The sequence below is a fragment of the Ostrea edulis genome, chromosome 8 (genome assembly GCF_947568905.1).
Source record: "Ostrea edulis chromosome 8, xbOstEdul1.1, whole genome shotgun sequence".
Classification (NCBI taxonomy): domain Eukaryota; kingdom Metazoa; phylum Mollusca; class Bivalvia; order Ostreida; family Ostreidae; genus Ostrea; species Ostrea edulis.
Window position 1 is genome coordinate 58,049,112 of NC_079171.1, and position 13,256 is coordinate 58,062,367.

The 13,256-nt window shown below is 35.5% G+C and overlaps 1 protein-coding gene across 1 annotated transcript; it reads right to left on the bottom strand.

The window, feature by feature from the left end:
- Positions 1-4,233: 4,233 nt before the first annotated feature.
- LOC125663406 (ficolin-1-like) lies at positions 4,234-10,754 on the bottom strand. Its single transcript, XM_056146880.1, has 4 exons — positions 10,609-10,754; positions 8,830-8,926; positions 7,364-7,528; positions 4,234-5,742 (listed from the first exon to the last, which is right to left on the bottom strand). Exons 1-4 carry the CDS (start codon positions 10,633-10,635, stop codon positions 5,483-5,485), a joined length of 549 nt encoding a protein of 182 aa, XP_056002855.1. The 5' UTR covers positions 10,636-10,754; the 3' UTR covers positions 4,234-5,482.
- Positions 10,755-13,256: the final 2,502 nt, after the last annotated feature.

A 13,256-nucleotide genomic window follows, 5' to 3' on the forward strand; every position in this document is an offset into this window, starting at 1 on the left:
CTTTCAGTATACTCCACACGTATGAGATAAATTTCTTTATTAAATACGTTATGCATCATTCAACCACATGACAGGTTGTATTTATAAATTATATCATCAAAACTACTACCATAAAATTTGCGAATTGGTTACTTTGAACGATATGGTTTAAACGCCTATAACATCAACTTATATGTCAGATTAACCCCTTCCCCACAATCACGCACTTCAACGCATATACCTTTGCCCCAGAATCACGCACTTTAACGCACTTTCAATGCGCATTTATTTTTACTGCGTTTTATCGTTGATATGGCGAAAAGTGTTAATTTTTTTTCAATATCTTGGGTCGTAAGACAAATTAGTGATAAAATGAGCGATTTGCCAGATTTATTTGATAGTTCCAACAGTAGCAAAGAGATAGATGTTTTGTTTTAATTATTTTATTTGACTATTTGAATTCATATATCTAGAGGGTTATTAAGATTACTGATTGTTAGGAACATGATCATTTTATTTCAAAGTAGCTTCAGAATGGGGGGGGGGGGGTTATAAAAATCCATCACTAATTACATCATGAATGCCGTGGTATACATAAGTTACGTATATCAAACAAAGTATTAAAACAATGGGGGGAAAAGTTAAAAAAACAACAACATATGTATATGTATTCTCCTGCGAGGTTAACACAACAATATTTCTAGTAGAAACGAGAGAGGAAATGTGTGTACCTCTTCAATTTGGTCATTTGTAGTGTTGATAAAGATACTCTAGTCAAAACCGTGCCTTTCAAAACTCGGACGCACAGATTACGCAACCTTAGAAATCATACTACATAAAAATTTACCGAAATAAATGAAGTCAGTTGAGGACACGAAATCTAACATCTTATTAGATTTTAAATGAAGTGATCGGCAAAACGAAGAATGTAAATCTTTTTTATATCATTATTTTTCGCAAGTGAATTCACTGAATGTTTACTTTGCAATAAATGAAAGAATAAGTAACAATTCTTAATATGATGGAGAAGGGGGGGGGTGCGTCTTCAATTTGGCCAAGTTTCAGGTAGAATTTACAGAGAAACCATACCCTTCGAACTGTCAATTCCTCGTAAAACCCATGCATTTGAAGACTTGGATCGGACACACGTGAAGACAGGGAGTATTACATAACCATAAAACCACACTGCTTACAAAACACAAGCTCTCGACGTTTTAAATAAGTATATGATAAAATTAAACGTAACGAGAAGAGTTAAGCCAAGGATGAATTCTTTTAAGATTACATTTAGCATTGTCAGAACACCTCCCAAAGAATAAAACAATCTATGCAACATGGATCTGTTATAAGAAGTATGAGAAGATTCAAACGAAAACTTGGATTTAATTATGCTTTCATTAATTCATCAAAGTTTTATTGAAGACTAGTTGAGTTTTTGTTACGATCTTTGCAGTTATTTGATTTTTAAAAGAAATCAAGATTCAATATACAGAAATGCATGTTAAAGGAAAAGACACCAGCCCATCAATTTTAGCCCTAATAAAATGTATTTGCCAATTTGGCCACATGTAGTGTATCGATTGAAAATAAAGCTTTTGTAAGCACTACTACTTATTTAACATAGCTCAACACCTAAGTCCATAACATACAGTCAGCCGTGTACGCTGGAGGCCGTGCATATTTATTCAAACTTATACACAAATGTGAATGAAAATATACACAATATTGTTCCATATAAATACACTAGTACAATTGTATATAATAGGACATCAACCCTCTTTGTGAACACTTGAGCCGGACAGGAAAAAACCTAGATATCAAACGATAATAATCGTGAACAACTCTAGCAAACCTGTATCTGATGCCATTGCTACATGACGCGGGGAGAGTGTAACGGACGTCACACTATAGAAATATATAAAATGCTAGATACAAAAACCTGAAAATAGCAAAATTTGTCCTATCTGCATGAACGCCGGCTAGAAAGTGACCATCCTAACAAACCCGCTTACTCCCCGTGAGAGTATACTACCCCTATTGTTAATTAATGGACTAAAACAAGTATGTATATTAAAACACGCTACTATAACGTGAATACTTTCTGGATACGGAAAGAACGCCCTACTACTGAGCTATCACGATCGGTCATTGACACAGAATTAAAGCGTTCCCAATAAGATAGAGAATACTCAACGGGACGTAAACAACCAACCAACCAACCGATCAAACGACCAAACAACCAACCAACCAACCAACCAAACAAACAACCAAACAACCAACCAAACAAACAACCAAACAAACAACGAAACAAACAGCCAAACAACCAACTAAACAACCAACCAACCATTAATTGAAAATAATTTTTTTATCCTATATAACAGTTGCTATGTAGCTTAAGAATTTAGGTCCAATATTACAATTGTTCTAACTGTTGAGCTTGGGCTGTTAAAATCGACAGTTAAAATATTTTTGACCGACTTGAGCTCATATCACCCTTTTGATATATGACTTCCTTATTAGACATATGGGAATAGTTTGTTTTGATTTGAACATATTTTATTGCATAAATATACAAAGGAATTGATAACAAGTTCTAACAACTTGTAAAACCTCTTCCGAGAATAGTTTGGTGCCATTTACCAGGGATTGTATAAACAGTTTAATTCAAAAGACCCTACGATTTTCATTTTTCATGTTGAGCGTTCGGTGAAGGAAAATATATAATATATCGTAAATTATATCGAAAGTGCAGTGAAAGGGAATCGAACACTGTCCTTCAATGAAACGGGGTATTTACCTAATGATCACCATCTCAATCGACACATACTTACATCGTCAAGTCGAACTCTAAAGTATTCTGTCGCTTGTTCTGTTCTATCTATGTCCGTCACAATTTCACAGAGAAAGTGCGTTTTCCTGTAGTTCACGCCCCCACAGTCAGCGGGTCTGGCTAGACATTCCTTAACACACTGCTGTAGTCCCACCATGGTAACCATAGAAACCACTGGACCGATATATCTCTCCCCATAAATAGCATTGTAATCTGTGCAGCCCTCACCCCAAAATACAACATTCAAAAACAGTAATATATAGGACAACCTCTCCAATCCGGATGTTGCGTAATCCGCGTCATATAATACTAACATAGTTTAACGTAACACACAATTCGTTAGATTTCATCCGCTAGATGTGCTGTTGTGTTCGAAGCTTTCTGTTATGCCAAGTTTACCCGTGGTTTGAAAAAAATGCATTTGTCGATTAAGATATATTTCGACCAACAATTTGTGACTTTGTAGACCGTGGATTGAACAAAATCGGACAGCAGGGGAGGGTTAATTGTACAGATCTTTTATTACCAATAACGGTTTATTAAACCCATTAGTAGATTTGTTCCGTCCACCAAACAGTTTTAAATATCTATTCTCAGAATGCCGGTACACCTCATTAACTTATTGATGAAATTCACAGCATTCAAAGTTCAAGTCTCCGGTAATGATTGTTTCGTGAATATCCAACAGAAAGGAATAAAATCAACGAGGGTTTAAACAATGATTTTTAATTGTCAATTAAAACTATAACAGCTAGCCGTGTTTCATTGTCATTGAATTTCTCGCTCAGATGCAGAAAGAATTGGAACGTTAAGGCATTTTATCCCAAATCAAGGCCAAATAATTTTTCTTCTTTAAAAAGAATGAATTCAAACAGAAATTATAAATTTTCTATCTATGGAAGATATCATAAAGTTTGGGCTCACATAGAGACATTTAGAACAATTTCACAATGACAAATTATGGAATAATTAATTCAACATTGAAGTCCATGGGAAAACACATTTTTCATGGATTAGAAGTAAAGAAATGAAATACTGGAGAAAACCTCTAGGATAAAACTCAATATTATCATTAGTAGATTAAATTATTAAAACTATAGGCCAATATTTTTGAAATGTTACCGTCCCCCATTTGACAAGCTGAAATAACTGTTATAATTGACAAGGAATGTCAATTAAATTGTCTGTTCATACATCTGATAAAGTAATATTTCATTTTTTAGCTTTAGATTGATTGTTTAACTGTTGAAAATAGCATATAACCCCATCTCATTAGCATATAACCCCATATCATTAGCATATAACCCCATCTCATTAGCATACAACCCCATCTCATTAGCGGTACAATAAACATAACACAAAAAACTGTCCAATTTTGAATATTTTATATCAATGTGTGTTGTTAATATAAAATGCGTGAGAGAGAGAGAGAGAGAGAGAGAGAGAGAGAGAGAGAGATGTTAACTATTTCACATCATTGTGTGTTATTATTACAATAAACATAACACAGAGATATGTTCAATGTTGACTATTTCACATCATTGTGTGTTATTAATACAATAAATGTAACACAGAGAGATGTCCAATGTTGACTATTTCACATCATTGTGTGTTATTAATACAATAAACGTAACACAGATATAAATATTCAATCTTTGACTATTTCAGTGATAGTTCTAATCAGAGCGTTCTAAAATTACTGACAATTGTGAATTTAGCGAAATAAAAACGCCACGTCGAGTTATATCCGCTGAACAACATTAATTACTAGAATACATTCGGATGAGAAAATATATACGTATTTCACAGATTGACAACCGATCTCTATTGATCTCTTTCTTACGTTTCTATCACGCGATATAAAATCTATTGTAATAATGTTTTGAAAGTGATTACAAGATCTATATACCAATATTTTTCTACAGAATATTTAAGATAAAACGATTACCAAAGCAATCTTTTTATATTAATCATAGCATGTGGATTTGTTTATCCACAGAATTGAAGGATATATATTGGCTGCGTGACCATCTATGCATCATGTGAAAACAAAAGTAATCTCTCTTTTGAAAGATGTTTGTAGATATGGAACTGAAGGATATCATGAAATCAGTAAAAGAATTATTCCACATATATGGTTTTGAGTATTGAGATGAAAAGTTTCAAATTCCATTTCCACACAGTTTGAATCTTTATTTTGCTAAACTAAGGTAATTCTAATGGTCAATGAAATTTGAATGTTAGTTGTTGAGTTACAAGTGAGATAAAACACTCATAATTCCTTGTTACGTAAACAGGCTCGTGGCGTGTTTTTCCATTTACATATAGATTGCTTGGTAGAAAACATCATTTTGAAAATAGAATTAGACATGAAAAACACTAGAAACTGTTTAATTGCGTTTTGAATGAACTTGTAAATTGCAAAATCTCCTTACTTCAGACGAAACTTTTAAGTACATTCAAACTAAGTAAACAAACCATTTTAGTTAAGCACTGTAAATATTAAAAATCGTAAAATAACATTTGACAATTTTCAGATCAAATCCTGTTTATGCCCCTTTAATAATAGTGTATGCTGCTTCCACACACTGCCCCCGTAGTCTGCTCTAACTCTCGTCCCGTCCTGTCCTAGATCAATCTAACATTACATTTAATCTTGTAGCAGACACTTTTCTACACTACCCTTCTAACCATCAGTTGAATATTTTTCAGTGAGTAATACTGGCTAAGCCAAGGACCGTACGTGATGCCGTCTGCAAAGATGTCCGTTTCGCCCGCCAAGTAGAGGCCATTCGGGTTAGCACAATGGCATCTATTATGCCACCATCCAGATTGGAAGTTAATTGCACAGTTTCCGGGTGAAGGATCATTGTCTTGGTCCTTTGTCGTGAAAGACATGTTATTTACTGATGGTCCAGATGTAAAGCAATCACCTTCAGGGAGAAGTAAAAAGAATTCAGCGTATATGAAAGTATGTATTGGATATGGATATCAAGTGTTATCTACATATATAAGGATGATATAACAACAATGATAACAACAATAAAGCATGTCTGAAATCTTCGGTGTCACCCAAGTATCACATCAAATATATATATAGAATTGTTATTTTTTGCAACAAGTGGACCCTCTGACATTCTTCAGTCTTATTTTTAAATTGGGTAGGGATGACGTCGTTAGATGATAAATGAAGTGTTCACTAACAGTTAAGACTGATTCTATGTGGTCACGGTATGTCACAGATTGTGATGAAGCTTTGTGTGTAAGAATATTATGATAGGTATAAAAGCACCTTTGAGCATACACAGTGTATGAAAAGGGTGCCACATAAATATGGTATTATTATTAAAACAAAAAGGACATGCAAAAGCTTGACTTAGCAACGGTTGTCATTTAAACCAATCCTCTAACAACGACTGGACAGGATCTGTACATGCATGGTATATTTTGAATAATTAAAAATAAACTGCTATTGTTTATAAAAAAACACAATGGGAACAATTATGTTTGACTGGGTTTTAGCTTATTGAAATTTGTTTGTATTTATTCAATCCTTGAAAACAATGGAAATAATTATTTTTGATGATGTATAAGGATTTGATATATGTAGTTTGTAGAGAGCAATAAAATATATTTGCCCAATCATTTGGTGTAAACTCACATGCTAGTGAAAGGTAATGAATATGACTTTAAAAAGGACATCTGGTGCATCAAAAACGGTACTGTTAGTTCCTGAGGGTTTCTACAGCTCAGTAGCTAAGTACTTCGTTGCTAGTTTGAAAATACGGATGTATATTTAATTGCTGTTATAAAATTTAGAAAATCATTTCAAAATTAAGGATTATCTCCCTCATGCATAGCTCTTATCCTTAGACGAATTTGGCTCCACTTTTTTTGACACGCTGTTTTTGGCTATATTTAGCTCTAAAACTTCATAGTTATTTCGGATTTCAAACATTTCGGTTGAGCATCACTGAAGAGGCATTATTTGTCGAAATGCGCATCTGGTGCATGAAAATTGGTACCATATAAGTTTTACATTGCGGTATCAAGCTAGTAACGAAGTACTTAGCTACTAGGCTGTAGAGACCCTCGGGTACTAACAGTCCACCAGCAGAGGCCTCAACCCAGGGGTCATAATGTAAAACTTATATACGGTATGTATTATTAATTAGGTGAAAGATTTAGCGTTTTCATTTTTCACGTGATGAATTAAAAGGGAAAAGATGTGAAAACGCCTTTACCTCAATGAGAAATGACATGCTATTCTAGTACCTAACCATTAATAAATATTGGAACATGATACAAAATGCGACAACTTCATGACAACTTAGATAAAGGAGTGGCTTCATGATTACCTAGAAATGATGACTGATAATTGACTTTTATAATTAACTTTGTGAGCCATCTTCCTGAAATAATCAACATACACTAGTTTTTCATTCGTGAGGTTGGAAACTTCTACAGTAAACCTTACGCCTCTTATCCACATTGCATCTAAATACATAATACATGGAATTATAATTTTCGATTGATAATTCAATTTTGTCTTACCGAGGTCTCCAGAAAATCCGTTCAAGGATATGACGTACTTAGAAGTCTCGTTTCCGAGAGAAATACTGGTGTATTTTACATAACGTGTCTGGTTGTTGAAGTCGCCCATGTCCATCCGGAACTCGTACGGTCCTTGACTCAGTAAATAATGTAGTTTGTCATCACCTTTAATAACAGCAAGAATGATATGCTTCATCAACAATATTTACGACGAATAAAATCCTAACGTGAATTAATGAAAGGTGAAGATAACGAGAAATGATCAAACTCATAACTCCAAAAATCAATACAAAATAGAAAGTTAGGCAAACACGGACCCTTGGTTGATGGTACGGGAGTTTCAACAATCTCGATTAAAGTAAACATTTCGCAAATCCTATGGTCGTTATAACGATCTAATCCGGGTTAGAATAGGTCCTCAGTTCCCCCTTGCTTGCCGTAAGAGGCGATTAAATGGGACGGTCCTTCGGATGAGACAGCAAAAACCGAGGTCCTGTGTCGCAGCAGGTATGGCATGATAAAGGTCCCTCCCTGCTCAATGGCCATAAGCGCTGAGCATAGGCCTACATTTTGCAGCCCTTCACCAGCAGTGGTGACGTCTCCATATGAGTGAAATATTCTCGATAGTGACGTAAAACAATATTCAATCAATCAAACAATCCATAAACCTACCATTGGGTCAAATGTTGTCTGACATGTTTCATACCGATTGTTAGGCCGTTCTGGCACACTGATTTTGACTACGGATATCTCCGTTTACCTGATCAGGATATAGGGCTCACGACGGGTGTGACCGTTCGACAGGGGATGTTTACTCTTCCTAGGCACCTGATCCCACCTCTGGTGTGTCCAGGGGTCCGTGTTTGCCCAACTCTCTATTTTGTATTGCTTATAGGAGTTATGAGATTGATCACTGTTCATTATCTTTGCCTTTTATTTTAGTTTTAGTGAAGTTATCTTTTCAATTTTCCATCTGTCTCATGTTCTTTTTGAAAGAATTAAATTCAATGTTAAATACATGATGAGCATAGTGAATATATTGTACAATTGATGACAATGCGAATACGTTGGAATTCCAATACATATTATGACGTTGGGGTAAAAAGTGATTCTATATATGACCGCCATTTTCACAGTAGAAGTTTTATTTTTTAGATCTAAATAAACAAAAGTAAAGTATATAACATTAAATTGTGCAGATCCTAGGCTTTTAACACAGGTATGTTTTGTAGAGATTAACAACGCTGTGTATTTCGGTCACGGAAGTACTTTGTTCTTACATTAATATATGGTAGTGCGATAGATTGCAAATATACTTTGAAAAATATCAGCTTATATGGTTTAGTACAAGTGCATGCACCCATCTATATATTTGATGCGATCTCGTATAAATAATGGTTGTTAAAGATGAAAGGTGAGAGAGAAAATAAAAAGTTGCCATAAATAAACAGTCATTTCATATGTACCCAGCCAAAATTCAGTTGTAAGATTTCCAAATCCGTCCTTGTATTCCGTCCATGTTCGATAAAAATCCTCGGAGCCGTCTATTCGACGCTGAAAAACCTGGAAGCATATACTTCTAACTTTTAATTTTAATGTGCAGTAGGAAAAGACTTGATTGCTGTAAAATGGCTTAGATCAATCAGGTATCATTAAAATTCAGTACTTAAACAATTGGCACGGCTTTAATAATTTCTTAAATGCCAGTAGTTGCGCACAGAAGGTATAGAAATGAATTGAAAAAAAACCAAGATGCTGTTTTAATTGTCAATTATATCGATCACAATGTAGTGCCAGTTTCAGCAATAAATAAATGCAACAAATCCCAAAATAGGATAAAGATGGTTATGATAATCAAAGATGGTTCCAACATATCGACAAACCTCTGGAAAATAATTTGACGTCATCATGAGGAATGGAACAATACCAATAAAATGCATAGATGTATTGAAATTAGATATTAACGGCAAACTAACAACTCAATTTTATGACAAAATGGATGATTTCAGCTTCTCCATCGTTAACTTTCCATATTTTTGTAGCAATATTTCATAATCACATGCATATGGTGTTTACATCTCTCAACTGATTCGATACGCAATAGCTTGTTCTGCGTATGATCATTTTTTAAATCAAAGCAGGCTACTCACAAACAAGTTGATGATGCAGGGGTTGCAATAGTCTCGTTTAAAATCAGGCTTTCGCAGATACTATGATCTAGTTTGCCTATACAACCTATCATGGTTGGGGGGGGGGTAGAAATGCTGTCTGACGTGTTCCATGTCGATCGTTAGACGGTTCTTGGCACATTGATTTTGGATTTTGGATTTTGACTAAGGATAATTTCGTTTACATGATCAAGATATAGGTCTCACGGTGGATGTGACCGGTCGACAGGGTGTGCTTACTTCTCCTAGGCACCTGATCCCAATTCTGGTATATCCAGGGGTACGTGTTTTCCCAAACTCTTTATTTCATATTGCTTATTGATGTTGGATAAAGCTTTAATTCATCCAATGTCCGATATAACCCACATGTACATATGTAAAATAAATTAACCATTATAACCAGTATAGCAAAATGATGTGATTAAATCGTGATTGCCTCCTACTTTAGGGCAATATCATTCTCGTCAAAGCTAGTGTTAAAAGGTCAAAGTTTAACACTATGTCGATTGTACTGATTGCACTGAAAATCATTTATTGCACTTTAAAAAACAATAATGTAAAGGGATGATACTGCTAGAATGTTGTGTTAAGCGCGCTTTAACAAAACTATATATAGAATATCGAGGGATTTGCAGCTTATAGAAAGGCGTAGTGTATTCCGATAAAATATGATGCACTTCTAGCAGCCGTAATAAACAAGTTGCGATATTTTTCCTCTTGTATGTTTGATTAATAGGGATGGTTAAATCTTAGGGTAGTGTTGACCTCTTTTGAAATCTGATGTCAAGTGATAATTATGTATTTTCACTGCATAATCACATATGGATAATGACGGAATTTCTCCAAATAGTTCTTGACCGTCTCAAATGCAATTATACCCCATTTATCACACAGTGCCCTTTGCAGAATCCCACTATGAAGAACAAGTCATTGATAGCATTGAGTTACTTATACATTTGAAAACAAATTACGACCTATTCCTGATTCAATAGCCTTTTCTTCATTTCTACACAATCAATTATTTAAACAATAAGTGAAATCAATCAAAATTTATTAGTTAATTAATGAGATAATTACTGTCCAGCCCCCTCCATCGGTCTCCATTTCACAGTAAACACGCACATAACCAACGACCGGAATTTTGATCTCATACAGCCCGCTGGGTAAAGACAATGAAATTCTGTCAATCGCAGTACAATCACTCGGTTCATAGTCATCTACAAAGCAAGCATATAAATATCATGATGGTTGTATGCAATTTTGAAAATTCTTCTCTTACACAGAAACGTCACTAACTGAATAAGAAATACCAGAAATGTTGACTTATACATGGTGCTGAAAATTGTAACACTCAGCGACATGACTAACTGTAGGTGAGAGTCCACAAATGTTGTTAATACAGTAGATTGGAGCAAGAATAGCGTCGTCTTCTGCAAGAGAGAATCTCAAATCCAAGACCTTCCGCTCAGGAAGATAACGGTTTCTTACCTCTGAGTCACCTCCATCACGAAGTGACCATTAAATTCCTTTAACAGGTCACATGGTTTTGTAAACCAAACATTTCAAGAGCAGAACTTTAATTGATGTCGAATCGGTGTTGTCAATATTCTAAAACAACAATGTCATAAGGATCCATAATTCTATGTACACACATAACATGTCAATAATTATATGATATCCACGCCAACATGGAGACATAGACCCATACGTTATTGATGAAGAAGACAGTCTCAAAACCACAAACATATTCACGTCCCTAGGCAGCACAGCGACACTGATAAATAGGTTGTCACACGTATAACTAAGCAAGGTCAACCTTTGGACGCTACACAGAATCAAGCATTCATACCCTCCGCAGAAAAGCCCAAATTAGGTGAACTGGACATGTATGCATGTCAGATATTCGTGTTCCATAGAAGCTGCTCTATGGTGAGCTAGTCAACGGTAAACGCTCAAAAGGACACTCTGAAGTTCTCCCCAACATTGACATCGCCATCAGTGAACCACTGCGCAAACACTAACAGCCTGGCGTATCCGAGTTGTCGTTCCCTACCTATGTAGCAGATGTGATGCAGATAGGAAGAGATAAGAAGATAAGTGCGTGATTCCCTGACTAACTCGCAAGACGTGACGTCATCATCGCATCTTAAATGTATTGTTTGCTGCCTATCATTCATGGCAAGAATATGTCTCATCAGCCGGAACCAAGTGATATCAGCAAATGATGGCCTGGGTATAATCGAATTTGATATTGGTCATTCGCAATCTTCGCTGTGAAGTTATTGGACCGAAGATGACGTTCTTAATAGGTGAAATCAGCAAAAAGTATCACAGAAGTGAAATTAACTGGTACTTGTCTAAGATATGCAACACGACACTGAGCGTCTTTAATTCTTGGTACTGTCAGATTTTATAATGTTAGCTATTGGCATGCAGTGTCCTTGACCAATAAGTAAATAGCAATATGACGTACCTCTGGCACAATGCGTCTGATTACTGGATAATCGGACACATTTCTCGCCTGGGAGACACGATGTACATCTCGATTGAACACAAGTCACCTGGAATTAGATGAAAGAATCTTGAAAGTCATAAGAACCGTGGACAAATACGAAAGGTGAAATGTGACAATAGCTAACAGTGGTCAATCGCATGAATCACATAGATAATACAAAAAACAGTAGGGCAATAGGAGGAAACACCCCACATGTTAGGTCACAACCACCTTGAACCCAATGTAACCGCTGGAACTTTTTTCACACATCAATTCAAAATTTCTCTAGGTTTATTATGTTGTCAATAAGTATCGATGAATACTATATGTTCAAACAGTATTTTCAAAACAGTAAAACTATTAAAAATCTGTAGGTCGATTCAATATATCCTTGTAAACTCGGAATATAAGACACCAGTCTTTCACGTCTGCTTTGTACTTACATATTTTATTGAACATGTATGCCAATGGCCAACTAACAACTCACGCTTGTGACAAATGGGATAAGCTTCTCCGTCGTCAACTTCCCATATTTATGTAGCAATATTTCATAATCACCTGTGTATGCTATTTACACCTATCAAATGATTTCATACCCAAGAGCTTGCTCTGGGTATAATCAGGTTTTTTTTAAATGGAGACAGGTTAATGACAAACAAGGTGATGTTATAGGGAGTTCAACTGTCTCGTTGAAAGTAAGCATTTCACAGATTTTATGATTGTTAGAACGATCTAGTTTGCCATTACAACTTACCAATGTTGTCTGACGCGCTTCATACCAATATCAAGCCTATTCTTTACATACTGATTTTGGCTACAGATTACTCTGTATACTTGAGAGATATATAGGATTCACTGCGGGTGTGCCTGGTCTACCAGATATGCTTAATCCTTCTATGCCCCTCTAATGTGTACAGGGTTCCTTGTTATGATTGATTAATAGTATATTGCTTATGTTGTTGAATGTCCCGCTCGAGAATATTTCACTCATATGGAAACGTCACCAATGTCGGTAAAGGGCTGCAAAATTTACGCCCATGCTCAGTGCTTACGACCTTTGAGCAGGGAGGGATCTTTATCGGGACATCGGTTTTTATGGTATCATCCGAAGGACCGCCCCATATAGTCGCCCATTATGACAAGCAATGGGTACTGAAGAACTATTCTCACCCGGATCCTTTCGGGATATAGTAGAAAGAAGAAAAAAACATGTACATGGACTATGTTTAAG

Excerpts from the sequence above, each read along its gene's own strand:
- LOC125663406 (XM_056146880.1), bottom strand. The coding sequence starts at position 10,635 with ATGGAGACCGATGGAGGGGGCTGGACA. Across the intron at positions 8,927-10,608 it reads CCGATGGAGGGGGCTGGACA|GTTTTTCAGCGTCGAATAGA; the intron begins GTAATTATCTCA and ends ATATGCTTCCAG. Across the intron at positions 7,529-8,829 it reads TACAACTGAATTTTGGCTGG|GTGATGACAAACTACATTAT; the intron begins GTACATATGAAA and ends CTGTTATTAAAG.